This window comes from Lytechinus variegatus, chromosome 11, assembly GCF_018143015.1.
Source record: "Lytechinus variegatus isolate NC3 chromosome 11, Lvar_3.0, whole genome shotgun sequence".
NCBI classification, from domain to species: Eukaryota; Metazoa; Echinodermata; class Echinoidea; order Temnopleuroida; family Toxopneustidae; genus Lytechinus; species Lytechinus variegatus.
The window spans coordinates 33,885,175-33,908,402 of record NC_054750.1 but is presented as its reverse complement, the minus strand read 5'-3'; the positions used below and the strand labels follow the sequence as shown (position 1 = coordinate 33,908,402).

The following is a 23,228-nucleotide window of genomic DNA, read 5'->3' as shown; positions in this document are numbered from 1 at the left end:
TGTGTACTCGATTTTTATTTGATATTGTGTTTTGGTCTTGAGGCTACTTCGAGTTCGAGTTCTCTCTATATCACCTCCAAAAACTGAAAGAAATGGCTGTTAACGGAAATGATGCAGTTCAAAAGATGAGGGATACTTTGTTGAAAAGAGGAGCTTCTACAATCAAGTCGTTGGGAAGGTAAGAATCGACATTCGACTCCCCCAATCCGCCAGAATCAACATTTTTGTCCCACAACAAAAGTTAACAAGTTCTTCTTTGGGTTAACCCAGGCCAGGGAGCTCCGGCCCGCGAAGCGTGCTGGAGCCCAGGACTGGAGTCCACCGTGCAAAACGAGGGAGACACTGGGGTAGATTGGGGTCTCAAAAGTAATCTTAAATGAAATGTGGAAACAGAAATTATACATGATTATATAAATATGGATGAGGTCTATAGTATCGTGACACACAAATCCTGACATCGACTCGATCGAGCCTCGAGCAGAGGCACAGACTGGAACCTCAAAAAAACGAAACGGTGTCGCGATGCCTGTCCTCTCATAATTCAAAACAAAATGGCTGATTGAGAGTGAGACCAAGGCTGTATTTTGTTTTTTTGAGGTTCCAGTCTGTGCCCACTCATCCTACGAATGAGGTTATATAGCCAATATATAAAGGCATTATCATGATATTGGGAACCATATACAGCAGCGCTTTATTCAGTCACACGCACGGTTCCGTATGTCCACCTCCATTCACTTTGTACACAAGTGCGCGTATACAAATCGACGAGTGGTTCCCGAAACCACGATTTGGCCCCAATATAACCTCGTTCTCGGGCGTATACCGTGGCATGGTAAAAAAAATTGACTATTTTCCTCCCCATCACTCACCCCAATTATCAAGACCTAGATCTATTTGAACTATATCAGATACCGGTACTTGACATAACTTTATATTAGGAGTGGGCTTATAAATGGGTGATTTTTTTTTTACTGTGCCAACAGTTTTTTTGTAGTATTCCTTTTACCTTATCTCAACATGAAATGACAATATTTTTTGTCTCAGGGCTGAGAAAAATGTGTGCCGGGCCAAAATCCAAAATGGCCACCAAAACCCCCTAAAATCACAGTTTTGGCCACAACTTCTATTATATTTGGTGGTCTTTTTATCTGGTTTTAGTGTCTATTCATATGTTGTTTTGGGCAGGCCATGCTTTTCCTAAAATTAGTACCTTTAAACCATTATTTGTAGAGTTAAGCGATGATTTTGCTTAAATTTTCCAAGTTTTAGACCCCTTTTTCAGCCCCAAATTAGGTTCCATCGTCTCGTGGTTCTGGGATATTAGATGATACCAGTTGACCAGTAGCAGGTTCATATAGCTATATATTGCTTTTATTCCTCTAAATTGGGGTTGATGGATATTGCCTGTTATTTTCAAAACATTCAGCCAATCAGAACTCTGGATTTTATGTTACTCAGAAATGTCAGAAATCTCGTCTTGCATCTTGATGGAAAAAGCTGGCTGCTGACCCATCTAAAAGATGCCACATATCAAGAGTGACATTGTAAGAAAGTATAGAGTTTGAGCTTTCTGATGATATTAATAGTGTTTGTGCCTAAAATACAAAATGTTGAAACAGGAAGAAAATTATGTTTGATGCATCTTTTCAGGTAAAAAATTAACTTATATATCAAAATATTATATTCAAATGAAATGACTAATATAAAAAATGAAATGACTAATATAAAAGAGTACCGGTAACATATTACTCTTTCCCACCAGTACAAAAATAATCAATATTACTCAAGGAGAAAGTGGTTAAATTCTTTAAGAAAGAATGTCTCACAATTCATGAGATTTTGCAGGGACATGAATTCAGCCACGAGAGGACTTGGATAAATCTTGCCCATTTGCTCATTAACACGGGCTTGCTGATTTACTGCCAGCTCTGTGGTCGCCACTGTTCAGAGGGTAGATTTCTTTTATTCAGCACAAGAGGGCGTGTTGAGCACGGGCACTGACATTCGCAGTAGGTTTTCATGCAAGTGGAGCTTGATGTAGGAGAGCCAATCACGTCTCGTCATCAAATTGAAGTCAATTCAGAGACCGATGTGAGGCATATTTTGGAGAGGCATTTTAGCGCTTTTTAATTAGCCATTTCCACCTTATGTATTATAAAATTTGTCTATTCCTTTATACCTTGCCACCATTTCTCTCATATATGTTTTGTACCCTGTAACCCAAAATGGCGATATGCAACTATCTACTTTAATAATGCTCAACGATGTTGGAGGCTCTTCCCATGTGTTTCATTACACGCTCTATTAACTGTCCAGTCTTCCCCCTGTAGTGTCATTGGCTATAGGACAAGCCTCTAGAGCCGATATTGAACCCAATTGAAGCAGTGCTTCCAGTTATCGAAACAAAACTTCCTGGAATTTACTCTGAAAGTTCCTGGTAGTTTACAAAATATCCCAGAACATAACAAATGTTCTCCAGTCTTCCATAAGATGTTTTCTTCTGAAGTTCTGAACACATACATGTGAAAGGGTCCAGTGCCGTAATGATCCAAACATTTTGAGGGGGCGAAATATGACGTATCAGACATTACGAGTTGCGAGCGAGCAGAAGTTTATGACATATAAAGTTTAATTAAAAAGATCCAATTTTGTGATAGATTTTGACATAATATTCAGAAAATAATATCATTTCCGGAAATGATAACTTGCTTGGGTGGTATTGTGAACATTGTCTTTTCACCATATTTTATCTTTTCTCAGAGATATGACAAAATCGGTATTCTGGTGGATGTCATGACTTTTGTCACAGAAATTGTCATAAATTTTGTCTTGTCTCTTTAGCGTGCACCAAAAATATGCGGCTTTCAATGCGTGTAATCCTTTAATATACAAGCAAAATTTATGACAAAAGTTATGACAGGGGGGTAGCAGTCATAAATTTTGTCATATCTTTTAGTACCAAATATCCTGATACCCTGCCTACTGAATGTCAAGCATATGATATTATTTAGATTAGATTGTGGTATTAGTTTCACTCATCATCCATGACAATTTTCATAATTATATTTTCATGCTACAATTAGTTAGGCCCTACACACCAATTCCTCCTTTTTTTTCTCTGTTTTCCTTCTTTTTCTACTACCCTTTCAAAATCCTTCACAGCTCCCTGTCTCTCTTCGTAATTAAGCGCATCACTATACGCTTAGTTGCGCGATGCCTACAACTGTATTGGTGATACGCCCTACCTGCCACATGGCCTTCCTATTGGCTAGAAGGGCTTCCACTGCGAACTTACGATGATTTTGACTGGTTTGCTTCCGAAAAGATGGGCGGGAACTTTGAGAGATATGACAGGGAAAAGACAATGTTCAGAATACCGATTTGGGACAATCATAGCTGTGTCACATCTTGGAGAGAAATGACAAAAGTTATGACAGTGTTCCAGAATACCAACCCAGGAATCATCTTGGAAAATAGCAAAACTTTCCGGAATTTCCTGGATCTGGGAAGAGTGGAAGCACTGCAGTATATTGAAGCTAGCCTGCCTGTGTAAAAATATTGTTCATTTTGACTGAGTAGAATTTGTGTAGTTCCTTTTTTGCCTTGTAAAATTTTGATCAGTTTCTTTTGGAAGTATAGATCTAATACTTTATTAGGTATAAATCCAACCCAAATTTAAAGTTGTTATAGAGGGGAAAAAATCAGTCAAGTGGATAGGTGAAAGTGTGAGCAATATTGGACAAACAATAAGAATTTTTAAAATGTAAAAATTGATAATCACTATACATGTACATGTAGGTCAACCTACATGTATAGTATAGAGACTTCAAATTGGCAGAATCAGTGATTTTGTAGTGATGAAGGCAAATCTTTTTCTTTTTTTACTTCAAATTATATTTTGCTTATTAGGATTTAACCCTATCTTAACTGGGCTATTTCAGACCAGTATGTATTGGGGGGTTCCATTTGACCCCGCCCCCCCCCCTCAGATCTCGGCCCGCGATCGCCGTGAAAATTTGCACGCGCGTAGAGCCGGATGTAAACTACAAGACTGTGTGGTAAATTTTTTTTTTAATTCTTTATATGAAATTTGTAATTATTTATGCAAATAAGCATATGAAATTTGTCCCAAAATTTGTTTTTGTGTATGTTTTTGCCTTTAACTCAATTCATATAGCTAGTAGAATGCTAAATTTTGGTTGGAGTATCAATTATTACATTTCCATCAAATATCTACAAAAAATTGCAAAATGTAATTAATTTTTTTATGTATTTTATTTCATTGTTGTGTAAATTCTTATGTATTTCTTTGTTTTTTCAAACCTTTGTTGTTTTTTTTTTTTTTCCAATGAACTTTGTCGGGGACCCTTCTGCGATCATAAATAGCATAAAATAAATCCATTTGAACCAAGAAAGTAAAAATAATCATACATCTATGATTTTTGGTTGAAAAACACAATTTAATTGACTTTGTACTCAGAATTACGTTTTTTTAGTAATTTCGGGTCTGACATGCACTTACAAAAAATTTTACGTAATTTCAGAACCGCGTCCCCGGGCATCGCAATTTTGGTCTCAAAAGATGCGCAAGACTTGAAAGTAAAAAAATCTTTGCGCGACGGCGTAGTGATGAAATTTGTCGAGGGGGGGCGGTCAAACTGACCCCTCCCCCATTTAATAAGGGTTAATATGCTACATGTACATGTACCTGTGTTTATATTTTGATTACTGCCCCATAGGAATTGGTACTTTAATAGGAGGAAACCACATTTCCCTGATAATTAATTACATGTACATGGCCATGTGAAAATGGTCACTACCAATATATTCATCCAGACACAGCAGCCAATTTGAAATTTTCAGTCTTTAATAGGGGTCTCAATTTAAGAACATGTTATTTTCTTATTGCTTTTCAGGTTTCGTTAAAACTTTTGCCATTTTGTTTTACTTATTTTTCTCTGTGTCTCCCGCACGAAATTCATGACCAAACTAGCATGGATCCTAAGTCTGATGGGCAAACCCTTCACTTGAATTAAGGGTCTGAATGTGCAGCCTACTTATGCCTTGTGTACTGAAGGCTCTTTCGCTGGAGCAGCAAGTTTTGTATGTGCTAGTCTTTGCGTGGAGGCACACTTGTTGATCAAAGTTCCAATCAGGGTCTGTGCCTGCAGACTAGGATCCTAGTAGAATCCATGGACCAAGATTGGATTCCCCTTTATAAGCATACAATGCATTTTTCTTTCTTATTCCAGGACTTTCCGAATCATGGATGATGATGGCAACAGATCAATTTCCCTAGAGGAATTCAAGAAGGGTTTTACTGATTATCAGTGTGGGTTGTCAGATGAAGAGTACAAAGCAATCTTTCAAATGTTTGACAAGGATGGGAGTGGCTCTCTTAGCTTCGATGAATTTCTCGTACATCTGAGAGTGAGTATTTTTGTGCCAACATTCTGTTAAAAGGCATATTATGATCTGGACATCCTCCCTATTGGCAATGCTACCGAGATGTGTGATGTCATATGTGTTTAGTAAATTGAGAGGCTTTTATAGGAGGAAATTATAATTTGTTTAACAAATTTTCGGCATTACTCCTATTTGTTTAAGATCAGTATGCTCGATCTGTAATGAAAATCATAAGATCAGTATGCTCGATCTGTATGAAAATCATAAATCATAAGTCAGAAAAAATTGGAACCAGTGGGATTCGAACCTGCCATCTACTGCTTTCCGGGCAGCGACTCAACCACCAGGCTATTCTGGTTCACGGCTAAGCCACGATGAACTGGAATTCAAATACCCTCGATCCTCTTCTTTCTGACTCATTACTATTCAAATGCCGTCCGCCGTGGACAATAGATAGTAAATTGAGAGGCTTTTATAGGAGGAAATTATAATTTGTTTAACAAATTTTCGGCATTACTCCTATTTGTTTAAGATCAGTATGCTCGATCTGTAATGAAAATCATAAGATCAGTATGCTCGATCTGTATGAAAATCATAAATCATAAGTCAGAAAAAATTGGAACCAGTGGGATTCGAACCTGCCATCTACTGCTTTCCGGGCAGCGACTCAACCACCAGGCTATTCTGGTTCACGGCTAAGCCACAATGAACTGGAATTCAAATACCCTCGATCCTCTTCTTTCTGACTCATTACTATTCAAATGCCGTCCACCGTAGACAATAGATAGTAAATTGAGAGGCTTTGTATAGGAGGAAATTTCTTAAACAAATAGGAGTAATGATGAAAATTTGTTAAACAAATTATAATTTCCTCCTATAAAAAGCCTCTCAATTTACTATCTATTGTCTACGGTGGACGGCATTTGAATAGTAATGAGTCAGAAAGAAGAGGATCGAGGGTATTTGAATTCCAGTTCATCGTGGCTTAGCCGTGAACCAGAATAGCCTGGTGGTTGAGTCGCTGCCCGGAAAGCAGTAGATGGCAGGTTCGAATCCCACTGGTTCCAATTTTTTCTGACTGATTTTCATACACATCGAGCATACTGATCTTATGATTTTCATTACAGATCGAGCATACTGATCTTAAACAAATAGGAGTAATGCCGAAAATTTGTTAATCATATGTGTTTGTACTTGTACAGGTGTATATATGTACATTTACTTTCCAGTTACTTTTCTACTTATTTTTATTGTCACTTTTGTCAAGTCTATCCATAGAGAAGGTGTTTTTGTCTCGCCTGCATAACAGAGCGAGACCATTATACCAGTAGGTGCTGCTTTTCCGACGGCGGCAACATCAACATGAAATATCAACCAAGATTCAGTTTTTAAAATGTCATGAATTAGAATGAATATGGACCTAGTTCATGAAACTTGAACATATGGGTAGTCAAGTATTACTGAATGTCCTATTTGAGTTTCAGATCACATAACCAAGGTCAAAGGTCATGTAGGGTCAATGGACTTTAGACCATGATGGGGGTATCAACATCAAACTCTTAACCAAGGTTAAGATTTTGAAATTTCATTCGTCATAACTTTAAAAGTTTATGGATTTAGTTCATGAAGCCTGGATATAAGGGTAATGGTGTATCGCTAAACCTCCTGCCTGAGTTTTGGGTCACATGGCTGAGGTCAAAGGTCATCTAGGGTCAACAAAATTTTGTCATATTGAGGGTGATTGTTGAATTGCCACTATAACTTTGAAAATTTGTGGATCTAGTCCATGAAACTTGGTCATAAGAGCAATCAAGTATCACTAACATCCTGTTCAAGTTTCAGGTCACATGACCAAGGTCAAAGGTCATGTAGGGTCAACAAACTTTGGCCATGTTGGGAATATTTGTTGAATTGCTATCATAACCTTGAAAGTCTATGAATCTACATGTAGTTCATAAAACTTAGACATATGAGTCATCAAGTATCATTGAACATCCTATGTGAGTTTCAGGTCACATGGCCAAGATCAAAAGTCATTATAGAACATTACAATATTACAAATGTGCAGTAGTCACTAAATGCATTTTTTACCCATTTAAGTCTCGCACCCTCTCTTAATGATGTTTCTATTTCTATTCAAAATAGCTATTTGATCACTCATTTCACATAATTTGATATTATAAAGCTATTGACAAAGCTCATATTCTGAAATTTTCAGCAGATTACATGTACTTGAGAATGTCTTTGATATAATCAAGACTAAACTGTGCAGATATTTTTGTTTAAATTATAAAATTCATCCAACAACAAAACACATTTTTAGTTTGTATCACTACATCACAACTATTCACTTTTTTTAAAAAATACCAACATATAGCGCATATCACTGCCAAATGCGTCCCTGTGCGCTTTAATTGGATATTATTACCCTGGCTTTAGCCCCGCAGCCTTTTACAGCGCGGTGGCATTTCAAGGAATAAATTCCTGCCAGGTACCCATTACAACCTGGGTCGAGTGCAGCCTAATGTGGATAATTTCTTCCTGAAGGAAATTACGCCATGGCTGGGATTCGAACCCACGACCCTCTTTCAAAGTCCTAAGACTAATCCACTGGGCCACAACGCTCCACATGGGGAGGGGGGGATTTACCAATTTAAGTAAAGATAGGCTTTAACTTTAAAGGTCTTTGTGTTCAAGTCAACTTTTATGATTCTTTGATTTGCAGCCACCCATGAATCAAAGTCGGGTAAATATTGTTGAAAAAGCATTCAAGAAAGCGGACAAGACTGGTGACGGGGTTCTAACAGTGGCCGATCTAAAGGGTGTATACAATGTTAAAGAGCATCCCAAGTATAAGAATGGAGAATGGACTGAGCAACAATGCTTTGAATCATTTCTGAAAACGTTTGATGAGGCAGATGATCCAAATGTAAAGGTACGTGTACATGGTCGATCATTAAATACATTTCATTGTGGATGGATCGCTGTTTACATATGAAGTGAAAACATAGAAATATTGTTGTGTGTAGAGATGAATAGACAAATGCTGGCTTATCAACAGGGATGTAGTCAAGCCTGGTAGTTGGACTTTGTACACGCATATATGACATATGGCCTTGAGGCCGGCTAGGACACCGCCCGGCCCCCAACTCGGGGGTCGGAAGGACCACATGCGTGTTCCCAAAATGTCCAGTAAAGGGGTACTTTTTCGCGGGACAAGTCCAGCCCGAGAATTGTAAAAAAGGGGGTGTTTTTGTATTTTCACCCGGAGATTTCTTTAAAAAGGGGGTGTTTTTTATCTCTCTCTTTGGACTCCTGAAAAAATTTGAAAGGGGGTTATAAATATCTTGCATAATAAAGAAAAATTCATCAAATCCCGGGATCAAATTCCTGTAGTTTTGAAAGCTCATTCAGGTTTATTTCATTTTGAAGAAAGTAAAGTACGGACCCCTTGTTGGAATGAGAGCTCACCTGAGATAGGGGGTACATTGAGCAGTGTTCCTGATTTCGGGGGTCTCCAAGGCAGAAAAATCCTGCGAAAAGCCCTCAAAAGGGGGGTTCAGAAATTTTGGTAGACCTTCGATAGGGGGGTGCTTTCAAAGGGAGGGAACGAGCATAGGCATACCCTTAATATCACTGAGTGGGGGGGGGGGGGCGGGGAACACCGTTCTCACTAGTACCGTCCTAAAACTAATTAAATGGAAAGTAGTAAAAGTGGAAACTAGTTTAACGTGTCCTGAGAACGGTCAAAGCGGTCTTGGAAGCGACCTTCCAAACCAGTTCAGAAAACCACTTCGCGATGTACAGGTAGTTTTGAAGATATCTTTTCTTTGTTAAACTGGTTTTAGTGTGAGGACACAAGCGATCTTCACACATTTCGAGTGCGCTACTCCACACACTTGTGAGGAATGCCTATGCTTTGGTTTCAAATTTTACTCGAAACATGTCACCCCACTGACAGTGTTCTCTTAGCAGCAAGACCGCTTTGTGTAAAGCGGTTTTGAAAACCACTTTCGGGTGATCTTTTTCTGAAGCGGTATCCAGTGTAACCAGTGTTAGAAAGTTTGAGAACGATGTCTTTAACTACATCCCTGCTAATATGCCACAGGTGTTTTACTCCAAAAAGAGGTGCAAAGTTGCATCCACTCCTGGGGCTTCGTTTGCATTATATAAACAGTTTAGTTAACAACAATGGTAAGTTTGTCATTATGACAACATTGGTTTTGATTGGCTGCTGAGCTCTTTTACCATGGTAGTTAATACCAAAATGCCAAAGTTACTATAGTTCTGACGCTTTATGAAACGGGTTGAAAAAAAAGGTGCAATATTGAATGGAAAAACTCATCGGGCCCTGTTTCATAAACAGTTGCAAAGTATGTAGAAATGTTTTGCCATTATGGCCATGTGGTACATGTAACCTTGATTGTGATTGGCTGCCGAGTCCTGTTGGCATAGTAATTGCTCTAATAACAAAGGCTCTATGATATGGGGCATGTGTTATGTCTCATATCATATGAGTGTTCTTCTCATTACTGCTCAGGTGATGTTGAGCGATTGCAGTAATTTGTCCATGGACCTTTTTTTTTCATTAAACTAACTGCATATATTTTTCCATTTAAGACATTTTATTGGTCAGCAGCTGCTTATAATCTTTTAACAAATATTAAATCACCTGCCTTTGTTTTCAATGCCCATATCCATTGGTGGCGATCCCTGATTTTCCAATTTTGTACATGATGTGGGACAGGGCCATCACTGCATACTGTATGCTCACATTCCATTTAGTCTGTATACACAAACAAAATTGCTGAGCTTTGTTGGTGAGCTCCCCCCCCCCAAAAAAAAAAAAAGAATAAATGAATGAATAAATAAATAGATGAATGAATGAATGAATTGAAAACATCGATTATTAAATTAAATTAAATAAATAAATAAATAAATGAAAAAATAAGGGCCTCTAGTCTAAGGCCCATATTCTGATACCCTGATTAAAAGTTGTGGTTGAACTATGGAGTGCCAATTGGGGCACAAATCCCTATTACATGTACATTCAGTGTATTAACTCCTTTGACACTTAAATTGATAAAATTTGACTGTGAATATTACACATACATGTGACGTGACTTAACTATTTTGAAGTTTTTTCTTCATTATGAAAACAACAGGAAACAAAATAGTAAACATATGAGATATACAAAATAAACAGAATTTTTGGATTTTGGCTCCCCATAATTTTAGACCGTGGTCTATTTGACTTCAGAAAACAGGCCTAAAAGTCTAAACTGAATGTGCAGAACTGCATTAGAAAGCTCATTTCATGGTCTAAACTTCTATAAAAAGAATTTCATTGATCTCGCTTCAACGGTTTTGAATCAAGATACACTATTAGAGGTCTATGTCGCACTCACAGTGATGCAGCACATTCCAAGGGTGCAGCCAGTTCTGCTGTAAATGTTGCATTGTCTTCCATATCAATCCTCTTTGAGGCCTTTCTCATCACGCTTTCTAAAACTAGTTTTACTGGAAATCGCTTCAGGAAACCAGTTTGGAAGATCGCTCTGCTAGAGTTCCCACTTGATCACACGAAAGTGGTTTTCAAAATCACTTCTCGTAAAGCGATCTTGTTGCTATGGAAACGCTGTCAGTGGGGTGACAGGTTTCGCGCAAATTTCGAAACCACAGTGTTGGCATTCTGCACCTGCCGCGTGGAGTAGCGCGCACAAAATGTGCAAAGATCGCTTCCCGAAGAACGTGTGTGTCCTCACTAACGCTATTAAACCAGTTTAACGAGGCACAGCGATCTTGAAAACTACATCGCGAGGTGGATTTCTTAACCGGTTCGGAAGAACGCTTCCAAGATGGCTTTGACCGTTCTCACTACACGTTTAAGTACATGTAGTTTCCACTATTAAACTAGTTTCCAGTAAACTAGTTTTAGGAAGGTAGTGAGAACGGTGTCTCTGATCATCCAAAATCTGACCAAGGAATACCATGATCTGGCCAGGGAAATGTACATGATCTAAAACCAGGCTACATAAAATCACAAACCATGAACCTGTTCAGAAGAGCAAGACATGTACATGTAATGTAACACCAGTGTGTGACAGTCAATTCCAGGTTTGTTATTAAATGGGAAATGCACACTGCCATTTCATGCCTGATTCAATATTTCACTTTAAAAAAAAAAGTATTTCAACAACTTGCATTCTTGTTTCCTTTTTCTTTGTTATTATGTTTAAATTGAGGTCAAGTTAATTTACCTATTTGAATTTTTTGAAAGCCCATTCCACTTTGAATTTTCAGCATTACACTTGACCTTGATTAATTTTGATTTTTTCTTTGTGTACTCTAAAATCGACTGTTGGGGTAGAACTTTTATGCATGATGATTGTGTACAATACTCCCTTATGGAAGAAATCTTTCACTGTAGGTCGGTTTGTGTGTCTTTCTGATGCTGCTATTAGATCGGCATACTGTACACAAGTATACATTGTAGACACATGAAGATAGACCAACACTCTTTAGTATCCTTCATCTTCAGCCTTTCAGAATATATGCTTTTTGTTACCATAGCAACCCATCACCTGTCCCTATCGTAATTATTACTGATTTCATCAATTAGGCTTGGATGCTTTCCAGCACTATTCAATTGAAGCTGATGCTTTTCAAGGATATAGTGAGCATACGATGAAGCACAGTGTATCAATACTGTACTGTTTATTTCCTCTATTTCAGCTAGAGTTTGCTTCATCTTTAAACTTCATCTCAATTAGCCTAATCATTACCTACTCTAAATTGGCAATGCGATGAAACAACAAATCACTGTTTAAAAAAATAATGCAAACCGACTGTTAGCTTTCAGCAAATTCAGTATTTTAACATCAAAGGGGTACTCCAGGCTGAAAATGTGTAAAAATATAATGAAAATCACTGAGCAAAATGCTGAAAATATCAACATCTGATGAAAAATTTAAAAAAATTATTGAATTTCAATGATTAATTAGCAAAAACAGTAACTATGCACATGTAAGCCAGAGCCCTCCTGATTTAGTAACAGTGCCTATCAAATCTCAGCCAATCAGAATCAAGGAACAATTTCAGATCTTACTACTTGTCAGACAAAAATGTTGGTGAACTTCTCCCCTGATCTTCGTAACACAATTGTTTGTGATCAATCGATAAATACCAATGACCAATCAAGATCATAGTTGCATGCACACTCTGTTCAAAATAGTCAATGGGAATCAATCAGTGCGGTTCTTTCATATGTTTGCAGTTCATCGCAAACCCTTTTACGTAGCCCAGATCTTTCATCTAAAATGGGATTGTTACATACATGTACAGTGTATCTATAAATACATGTAGGCTTTTAGCCACTACCGTAGTAAAACAACATGCAAGACCTCACAAATTATGCTGTTAAAAGCTATTAGCGTTGATACCCAAACAGCTTTTACTGCGACTTTTAGTATTACATGTATGTAGAGGTAGCCAACCGTCAATGAGCAAATGAAAGACCATTTATACATATTTCAGTTTAATAAGAGGTATTGATTTTTTAATGATACATGTACATGTAAGTGTAAAATAATCCACGTTGAATTTGCTTGTACAATAAAACAAGTGCTCCTTTTTTGGCAGATTTTTTTTTTCTTCTTTAAATCCCAAATCATGATATACATGTACAGTATGTTTCTGATGCACATACTATTTCCCTCCAAAATATTTTATTTCATAACAGCAAGTTTTGTTAGTGCTAGTCTTTGCGTGGAGACACACCTGTTGATCAAAGTTTCAATCAGGGTCAGTGCCTGCAGACTACATGTAGGTATAGATAGCCAGTGATTGTCCCTGAGCTTTTGTTATAAGCTACTGAAATTCTGATAGGCTGAGGGTATGAGAATCAGTGAAAAGCACTGACAATATATTCACTTTTCATTAAATGCTACCAAGCTGTGCTATATTGATTAGAGGTCATGTTTGGATGGCTTTTATTAATGGGGCTGATGGTTCGTTCATAGAAACCGGCCGTATCTATCCTTGCATCAATGAACAGTGCTCTGTACATATACACACAGTGCAGAGAATAAGGTTATAATATAAATTTAGATGCTTTTCACACTGCATATCATTTAATAACCCTATACTATCATTATTAACCCATTATTATCCATACTATTCTTAACCTGGACAATCTTTGCTTAGCCAGGGTTAACGCCTTAAATCCAGACTATCGCACAGCTGTGAATATTGATGATTTTGCCACACAGAGCATGATTAACGTGCAATTTCGACTTTTGTAATTGGCAAATGCTTAGCCCCACAGGCCCCCACTTTTCTTTAGCCTGGTTTCGTTTCACACTGTATTGCAATTGTGCTACGTGTAGCACTGCAAAAAGCCGGCTAACCCTGCTTTTTTGCAGGGCTAGATAGTACCATACTATTTACATTGCTAGCCCACTTTGCTATAAAATAGTGTGAAACCAAAGTGGGCTAGGCTTAACCCTGGGAAATTGATGGAGCTATGACCCCCCAACCCCCACCCCCCCTCTTCCCCTTTACATGTGTAGCTCCACCAATTTCTGGGGTTAATGAAAATTTTGTGCAGTTTGAAAAGCATACATACTTGTAGTACCTCCCTTTCATTCTCCATGAAGTTTATGAGTGGGGTGGGTCTATTGGTGTTGACCACCCACGTAGTCTACAAGCACAGATTCAAATTTGACTCTTAAAAGATAATACTACATGTCTGAGGAAGACTTTAATAAAGGTCAAGTCCACCCAAACAAAAAGTTAATTTGAATAAAAAGAGAATAATCCATCAAGCATATCACTGAAAATTTCATCAAATTCGGATGCAAACTAAGAAAGTTATGACATTTTCAAGTTTCACTTAATTTCACTATCAGTTATGCGCATCCTGGCAGGTATGCAAATGAGGAGACGTCATCCACTGATACTATTTCTTTTGTATTTTATTGAATGAAATATTTGACTAATTTCTCCTCATTGACAAGTGATACAACGATTAATTCCTCCCTGAACATTGGGAATTAGCATTGTTTTAATACGGTTCAGTCAAGTTGTTCCTTATTGTCAAATCTATAAAAAATGAAATATTCTATAATTCGAACAATAAAAAGCAAAAGAAATAGTGAGTGATGGACATCATCGACTGACTCACCTACGGTTGTGCATATCATTGTTTTGTCAAAAATAAGCGAAAATTTAAAATGTCATAACTTTCTTATTTTACATCCAATCTTGATGAGATTTTCAGCACTATGCTAGTTTGATTTTTCGCTATTTAAACAAGTGTGTAGAAGCAGCCAAAGTGCTCAATACAGTTAACTGAATCTCGTCACACTATTTCAGACTCTGCATAAAGCACTATGCGGAAACCAGAAATGTCTGTGGGTATAGACTACTGGGGACCCAGGTTGTCATAGGTTCTGCCCGTGTCCATCATTAAATCACAAAACATAAAACATGAATAATTGATTGAATTATGGCTCCCAATCAGATAATTTGTGAGGACTCGTTATATTGTATCTAGCACTGCATTCTATTGTGATAGGGTACATGTACAATGTTTACTCTTGATTCTAAATTTCAAACGTGAACAGTTTAGAAAGTAATTTGAAAATGCAGACTGAAGCATTCTTTGAAAAAAAAGTATGTTTGTGTGAGCATGTAGGTCAATATTTGAGTCATAAAACGAGTCAACCCCAACAAAAAGTTGAAAAAATCAAACAAGTGTACATCAATGTTAAAAATTCCATTAAAATCAGATGTAAAATGACAAAAGTAATGACATTTTGGCAGACTCGCCTTTTTTTATACGTGTAATTGCGATTTTCTTGCATTGGTTCGCGAGGCGGAGGATACAGTACCTCATGGGCAATTTTGGTCAAATGACCTCTCATTTCTTACCTTATGATAGGCAGATTTCAAAGCAAAATGCTTTAAATAATGTACATAGAAATTGCGTAGACCAGAGCCCTTTCTGACAAATAGTTGCGATTGATCCAATCAATTGCGATTGATCCAATCAATTGCGATTGATCCAATCAATTGCGATTGATCCAATCAATTGCGACTATGGACGGCCAGCAACATCAACATCTATTATGCATGTTTGTTCAAAATATTTTCTAGCTATGATGTATTCATGCATTCATTGTTTTCTTGAAAATTCACTGCACTTCTCTTTGCATACAAAGGTAATGGTGCAAGTTTTTTGCAGGAAATATTATGACACTGATGGATTTCCTTAGAGTTACGATTGATCGGATCAATCGTAACTCTTTGTCGGATGGGGCCCAGAATGAACACTGTGAAGGTATCTGTTGCTTTTCTGCTAATTGCTGTGAATGCATTTATAGCAAAGTGGTACAAGTGGTGGTGAAGTATCACTGTTATCGTACATTCTTTATAGATTATAATGAATTGTTGTTTTCATCGATTGCTGCATTATTGGAATAATTTTCTCTTCCTCTTCAACCCACTTTAGGTGACTATGGAAGAATTTCTCAATTACTACAGTGCTGTGAGTGCAAGCATTGATAATGATGGCTACTTTGACTTGATGATGAGAAATGCATGGAAAATGTAGAGCTTCAGGTCAAAGGTCAGCCAGCATCATACTTATCAAGGTGAGTATACAGAGGTTAAGATGTGGCGTCCATGCCTTTTGTTTGAATATTTTTTTTTAAGCCAAGGCCCATTCTCCACGGGGCACATTCATACCTCACAGCATATTTATGGGAAAATAACCTGGGGGGGGGGGGGCCACTTCCATTGATGGGTGGATACCATATGCGACTATGGGGTCTCAAAAAGCACCCTAAACAAGTATTTTCCATTATCTGAAAATGCACCCCTTAACAAGTATTGGCTTGTGAAACCCTACCCTTAAAAAGTATTGGAAGCAAAACAATACCCTTGGCAAGTATTCCCTGAATTGAACCCCTAAACAAGTGTAGCGATATTTTAGCTCTGTCGATGACATCGGTCGTCGGTTTAACCTTTACATCATTGGGTTTGGTACGGCCCCATAGTATGGCCCCACCTCCCACATCTCGCATAAATCAGACTCTAAGCACATGATTTTGACTTGGGCAAAATGACATTTTTGTCTTGTATACCCTCGCAAAATTTACCCTTAAAGGGGAATGAAAACCTTGGAACAAATAGGCTTGTGTAGAAACAGAAAAATCAAAGAATAAGAATAAAGAAAGTTTGAGAAAAATCGGACAAATAATGAGAAAGTTATGAGCATTTAAAATTGCAATCACTAATTCTATGGAGATCCTCCCATTGGCAATGTGACAAGGATGTGTGATGTCACTGATGAACAACTTTCCCTTTGGTGGACTATAAAATACCCTCAAAATGTCTTTTTGCTTTTTCTTAATATGATGATAAAAACTCTTTATCCATGATGTATTCTTAAAAAATATGTATTACATGCCCTCATGTAGAAAGAACACATGATCTATGGATAGATGTGATAAAAGAGGCAATTCAAGTGAAATATATACTAAAGTAATGGGGAGAGTTGTTCACAAGTGACATCACACATCTTTGTCGCATTGCCAATTTGCTATCTCCATAGCATTAGTGATCGCAATATTCAAATGCTCATAACTTTCTCATTATTTGTCCGATTTTTCCCAAAGTTTTGTTGATCTGTTTCTTTGATTTTTCTGTTTTCACACAAGCTATCTTGTTCCAATGGTTTCATTCTCCTTTAACACATACCGGTAGCTTTCCGAGCAAAATAGAGACCCTTTTTTCATTATTTAAGTTTATTTTTTGACATCCTTATTGCGTTTACGTACAGGTACATGTATGTATTCAGTGTTGATATTCAGGATTGGTTCTCATATTATGAACAGTTCCAATGCAGATAAAAGGTACAAATTTGGAGCGTTGCCGCCCAGTGGATTAGTCTTTGGACTTTGAAACAGAGGGTCGTGTGTTCAAATCTTAGCCATGGCGTGATTTCCTTCGGCAAGAAATTTATCCACATTGTGCTGCACTCGATCCGGGTGAGGTAAATGGGTATCTGGCAGGAATTTATTCCTTGGAATGCCACCGCGCTGTAAAAGGCTGCAAAGTAATATCCAATCAAGCGCATAGGGACGCATTTGGTAGTGATATGCGCTTTATAAGCATGTTGGTATTATTATTAAATGTCAATTGGAATGATTTGAGTAATGAGTTCGTCCAGATTGAGAATCGCATCAATTGACTCCCGAAGGGTCAGTATGTGAATATATATGGACCAATGGATTCTGGTAGAAATCGTGTAATTGCTGAGAAACTCGCAAAAGATGCAAGATACTAAAATAAAGATATTGGGTCTTTTTCGAAAAGCAATGATACTGTTCTGCTTGTGCTTGTCTTGATGATATTCAGTGCGATTTTTTTTTTCAGCCTTCATTCATATCCCGATTTCACAAAGTTTAGTCAATACTTAATATGGGGGGGGGGCTCACAAATATTTGAGTATGACTTAAACGCACAATCTTATTGATCAATATGCAGTAGTACGTGTCCTCTTCACATGATCTGACCAACGCGGCCATGTCTTTGATTTAAAACATGCAACTTGGCATTTCAGTGCGACTCTTAAGTCATACTTAAATCTTTGTGAAACACCCCCCCCCCCCACGATCCACGAAAAAATCATGAAAATTAATGTTACTTCTACAGACTTTCTCATGGATTCTTTGTTTGAATACAAGGCTTTTTGTCAGTGTTATTACATGTACTTACACATTCTACAAATCATCCCCCCCCCCACAGATTCCATGACTACTCCCAAGATATCACCAGCGGATCAGCCAAGCCAGTATATGCAGTGATCATCGACAAGTCTCACCGTCATAGACTTCATCCAGCCAATAATTTTTTTTCATTCTAGAAACAAATATTTTGCAATTATATTTTATAGTTTAAAGTAAAGTATGGTTCCGTTCAAGTGATTTTTCATTAGGTCATTTGGGTGTAAAAAGATTGTAACATGATCGCTGAGAAAGGTGCATTTTGAAAGGTATTTCTCTACAGCCATTGAAGTGAATATTATCTGAACACAACATAGATCTCAAATATACATGTATCTACATGTACATGTATGACAGGCTTTTCTGAGGTTTGCGCTTAATTGCAGTACTCAAACCCGGCCTTTACTTCTTTGGTCAAACTAGTGAAACCACAGGTATACATTACCATGTGGCACTAAGGAAGATTCGGTTTAAAACAGATTCAACAATTTTGGCAGTATGAGGAAAGATGTTTAATATTTGATTTGTGATTTTTTAAGCTTAGGAAGGATGCATCCTTAATGACATTCCGCTGGTGGTGTATTGATATGATTATGAGTATGATATTGGTGATGCTTAATATCGTAAAAACACACAAAATTGAACTAAGTGATATTCCTTATCTTTTCACTGAATTAGTGATATACAGTGTATTGTAGTTAAAAGTTTGTTTGGTGTGTGAAGTGGAGGGTATGTAATGTTTCATGGTATAAAGGTTCTTCTATCAAGGCGATTTGCTACCTTGGATGCACTTGTAGTTCAAAACTATTGAATGTTATGTAATATGTAACCTCCATGGGGGACAGTGGTCCATTTTGCATTGGAAAGTTAATTCATTAGAACTATTGTAGTATCAAAATGAAGAGTTTACGACACCCCTTCAGACTGGGAATTTAATACAGGTTTTTATTCATGGATTGGTGTAATTCCATCTTTCACACTGAAAAAAGTCTACCCAGATCACTTCATGGGTGGATATAATGTACCCTTTCACATTTTAAAGTTAAGTCCAGTTCACCCCATAATTATTTTAGTCCAACTATACCTAATATGTGAAATATGAAGGTAATTGAAGGTCAATGAAAAAATACCTTTGCAATTAATTGTTTGATGTAGTTTTAAAACACAATTTTCAGTTTACTATTCTGATCAACCATCCATATTACACACACTCTTGTACCTACATGTACAGTGTACATGAAGCTTGATATAGATAGAGTTTTGTGAGGGAATTAATCCCCTCATCAATCCTGTGGCCACACCTTCACTAATCCCTAAGTCAGTACTTTGCAAGCATTTTCTGACCTTTTCATTGAAAACAAAAAATAGTTTAATATACCACTTGACCGCTATTTATGACCATTGAAGCATTATCCTTCAATACACTAGAAAACAAAAGCTAGCTTGGCACACCCTTAATACTTACTGGTCATGGAGTTTGATGGGTCAATACATATTGATTTTAAAGTGCATTTTCAATCATGAAAGGGACTTCCTGCCAGTAGAATAATCAATTGCCATTTTGTTTCGGGATTAACCCCATAATCCCCAAATTTGAAGCAAGCTAGATGACTCCTCTGTAAAAGACTATTGGAATTCCACATTCAAATTGTCTATGGGCTATTTCATAGGATTAAATCCTTCACTGATTGAGGATTCTGGGGTTCAAACGCATGACTGATCACATGACTGCATGGTTTTCACAATTGGTAGTATGCAACACAAAGCTTTTTGTTATTTGTAGGAACCTCTACAGATTAATCTTTGTTGGTGATCTGAGGGTAGGAGGTGATTTAACAAGCTGGAGGTAAAATATGGGCCCTGTTTCATGAAAGACCTATGTAGTAACTTTGCCATTATGGTAACTGCCATGGAAATCTTCAATTTGATTGGCTGTTATGGCTTGTTACCATGGTAGTTGCCATAATGGTAAGTTATTTGTGAAACATACCCCTGCCTTTAAAGTGAATGTTGCTCTCACGGATCTGGCTTGTTGAGTAGCAAGTGGATGTTCCATATTAAAAGCCGTTCATAAGTTATGACGACTTTTTGTACGACTGTTGACCCTCTCTTAGGAACTAAATAACACCTTTTCAAAAATTTGGTGTATTTCATTAATACCACAAAGAAATGGTTACCAGTCGTTTGTAAAGTTGCTTGTGACTTCCAAACAGCCTAATGAAACACCCACCTGGTATCATAACTCATTCCACTTGTTATTTCATGATCACTATTTGGTGTCTTGTTCAAACTGTATGGTGTATTGTAACACCATTAGGGTACAGTATGTTCCTCTCAGAACACCTTATTTTTATTTTAACACTTGTGTTATTTTAACACTCGTGTTATTTTAACACTTAAGTCTATACACTCTACTGTTCAATGCGTTGAAATAAACAAAATATTTCATAATTGGGCATTGTCACTCATGGAGGTTACTGATGTGTGTTGTATAAATATTTTACCGTTATATGCAGTTTGATTCATAGATTACTATGGTTTAAGCATGGAGCAGCTCCATGGTGTACCGTAATTAGTAAAAGAAACAGTGTAAAACATGTACTACTATATGCATGTGTTTGGCACATGATGTATAATTTGGATACTGTGTTCACAAGTTTTGTATGTTAGCTACATGTATCAACTGATCAATTGATTAAGCACGGAGAATTAAAGATCCATTATATAACACAAAGGGATCATTATGGTGAGCAAATTGATATTAAAAATAATTATACATAAAGTCTGATTTGCACTCTCCTATTTGCCACATTAAGATGTAAGAATATTGCATCTTATCATTGGTGCTTCTAGTACTTTAACTTTAATAATGTCGAGTCCTATGCGCAAGATAACTTGGGATCATAATGTCAATGAGAAATATGTAATGCTAAAAATTAAATCATATTTAATTACATGTAAGTTTGTTAAGGAATTTCTCATACTTGACATTGTGAATAACACTGGAGAGTAAAGTCTTGCCCTAATTCTTGTTTGCCAGTGAATTTATGACCGACATGTATCAGAGGCAAGGGTAACAGGAATGAACAAACCAGAGAGTTTTCATATAGCTATTGTAAGCGCTGTACCCATGGCTGGAACATATTCATGGATGCTAATTGCAATGTTGAATCATTTTGATCTCATCAACTTGGGTTAAAACATGTCCGGAGACAGTTAAAACAGGTCAAACTCGACAAATTATTTAACTGTACATAACCAGCTTCCAGTGTAGTTTGGTTTTGATAAAGATAAATTACTTGGGTATGTCACTATGGATTCATGAAGAAGTTCATCCCGTCATCAAGTTGGTCTTGATGAAAAGCAGAAAAATTGAGAGAAACACATTAATGAAGTTTGAAAAAAATAACACATTGACATTGTGGATTTCCATAGAGTTATGATTGTTTGGATCAATTGTAACTCTTTGTAAGACGGGGCCTTGATGTCACACTACTGTATATTGCAGTTTTTATTTCTTGATTATTTTATTCCTTGATCGATGCCTGACAAAACTTCATTACTATGATTCTATTATTTTCTCTTTTCCTCAAAGCCAACGTGATGTCCATTCAAACGTCCCCTTTTGTACATTGTGAGTATAAGTTTTGTTATAAATCTTTAAAGTAAATGTTTATTTTATTCATTAAATTTGTTCTTTTTGAGAGCCATGGTGATGGGCATGGTTAATTTCAGAGTATACAAATGGAATGAAGTACTATTGTGGTTCGATATTTGTATATCTCTTGTAGCCATCTCTTCATTTTTGGACAGGGGACCAAATGTTTAACAGGGTACACTGTACATTTTGATAATGTGTGGACATTTGATACCATTGATGAACACATTCCTGATGACAAAGTTTGATGTTCTACTTTTTCAAGCCTCAACAGGGATGAATTTGTTAGTCTAAAGGCTAACTCCTTTATCACTGGTTTTTCTTCGCTTTAGCAGTAAGGTAATTTTATACAATTTGTGCTTCCTGCTTTACAGCCAGCGGCAGACGGAACCCATCATTCATCATTATTTGGGCATTGTTAGGGTGACCCACCCCTTTTTACAGTATATAGCTGTAGCAAATGCAATTTGCCATCATTGCAAAGGTACATTTACTGAGGGTGCTTTATCAAAGTGATAGTCTTCGGTTTTTGTTGTCGCTATGTCGGTATCTGCTTGTTAGAATCTTCCACCACCCAAAGATGAAATAGCTGGTAATGGGAATTTTGAACTCAGTAGATTAGGGGTCATGTAGATCAGCGCTTCTCAATCAGTGGGCCGCAAAGCTCTCTCAGGTTGGACACGAGAAGCTCCAGGGGAGAATGAAATAGGGGAAAAGCTATAGTATATTACCGACCTGTCTGAACACATGTCTACGTGCATGGCCAAAAAACGCAAACAAACTAAACCACGCTTATTTATCATGCATGTTGCAAAGCATGCACATGCACACTTTGATGGTTTTAATCTAACTCAAACTGTTTGTTTTGAATGTGCTTCAGAGCTTTGTGTTCAAATTTCACCCCAAAAAATTCATCAAATTGGACGTTTCCTTAAAACTTTGGTAGGTAGGCCTTGAAAAAAATATGAGTCAAACTGGCCCTTGAGTAAAAAAAGGTTGAGAAGCGCTGATATAGCTGATCAGCTTGATTGATATTACATTTTATATACTATATAAACGAGCTTGATCTTCCTAACATTATCTTTGGCACAGCTGCTACAGCAACTCTTTATCGATAAAAAGGAAGTGTATTTAATACAGTGTTAACTTGCGCATTGGTTACATACCAGTATGTTTTTAATAGGTACTTGACAAGCATATTACCTTTTGAGTTACAATAGGAAATTCAATACCATAAAAAAAGAAGATGCTATTTATTCTATCATTTTGGCAGTACTGTACTTGTTTTTCTCATGTTGAAACTACCATATTTGAAGGTTACATTGTATAATGCAAAATACTATTTTGACAACCAAGTTTTATTAGATTGCAAA

General features: G+C 37.1%; 1 protein-coding gene across 1 annotated transcript; it reads left to right on the top strand.

Moving 5' to 3' along the window:
* LOC121423635 (calcyphosin-like protein) lies at positions 1-22,549 on the top strand. Its single transcript, XM_041619042.1, has 5 exons — positions 1-178; positions 5,253-5,430; positions 8,132-8,341; positions 15,920-16,061; positions 18,220-22,549. Exons 1-4 carry the CDS (start codon positions 93-95, stop codon positions 16,019-16,021), a joined length of 576 nt encoding a protein of 191 aa, XP_041474976.1. The 5' UTR covers positions 1-92; the 3' UTR covers positions 16,022-16,061; positions 18,220-22,549.
* Positions 22,550-23,228: the final 679 nt, after the last annotated feature.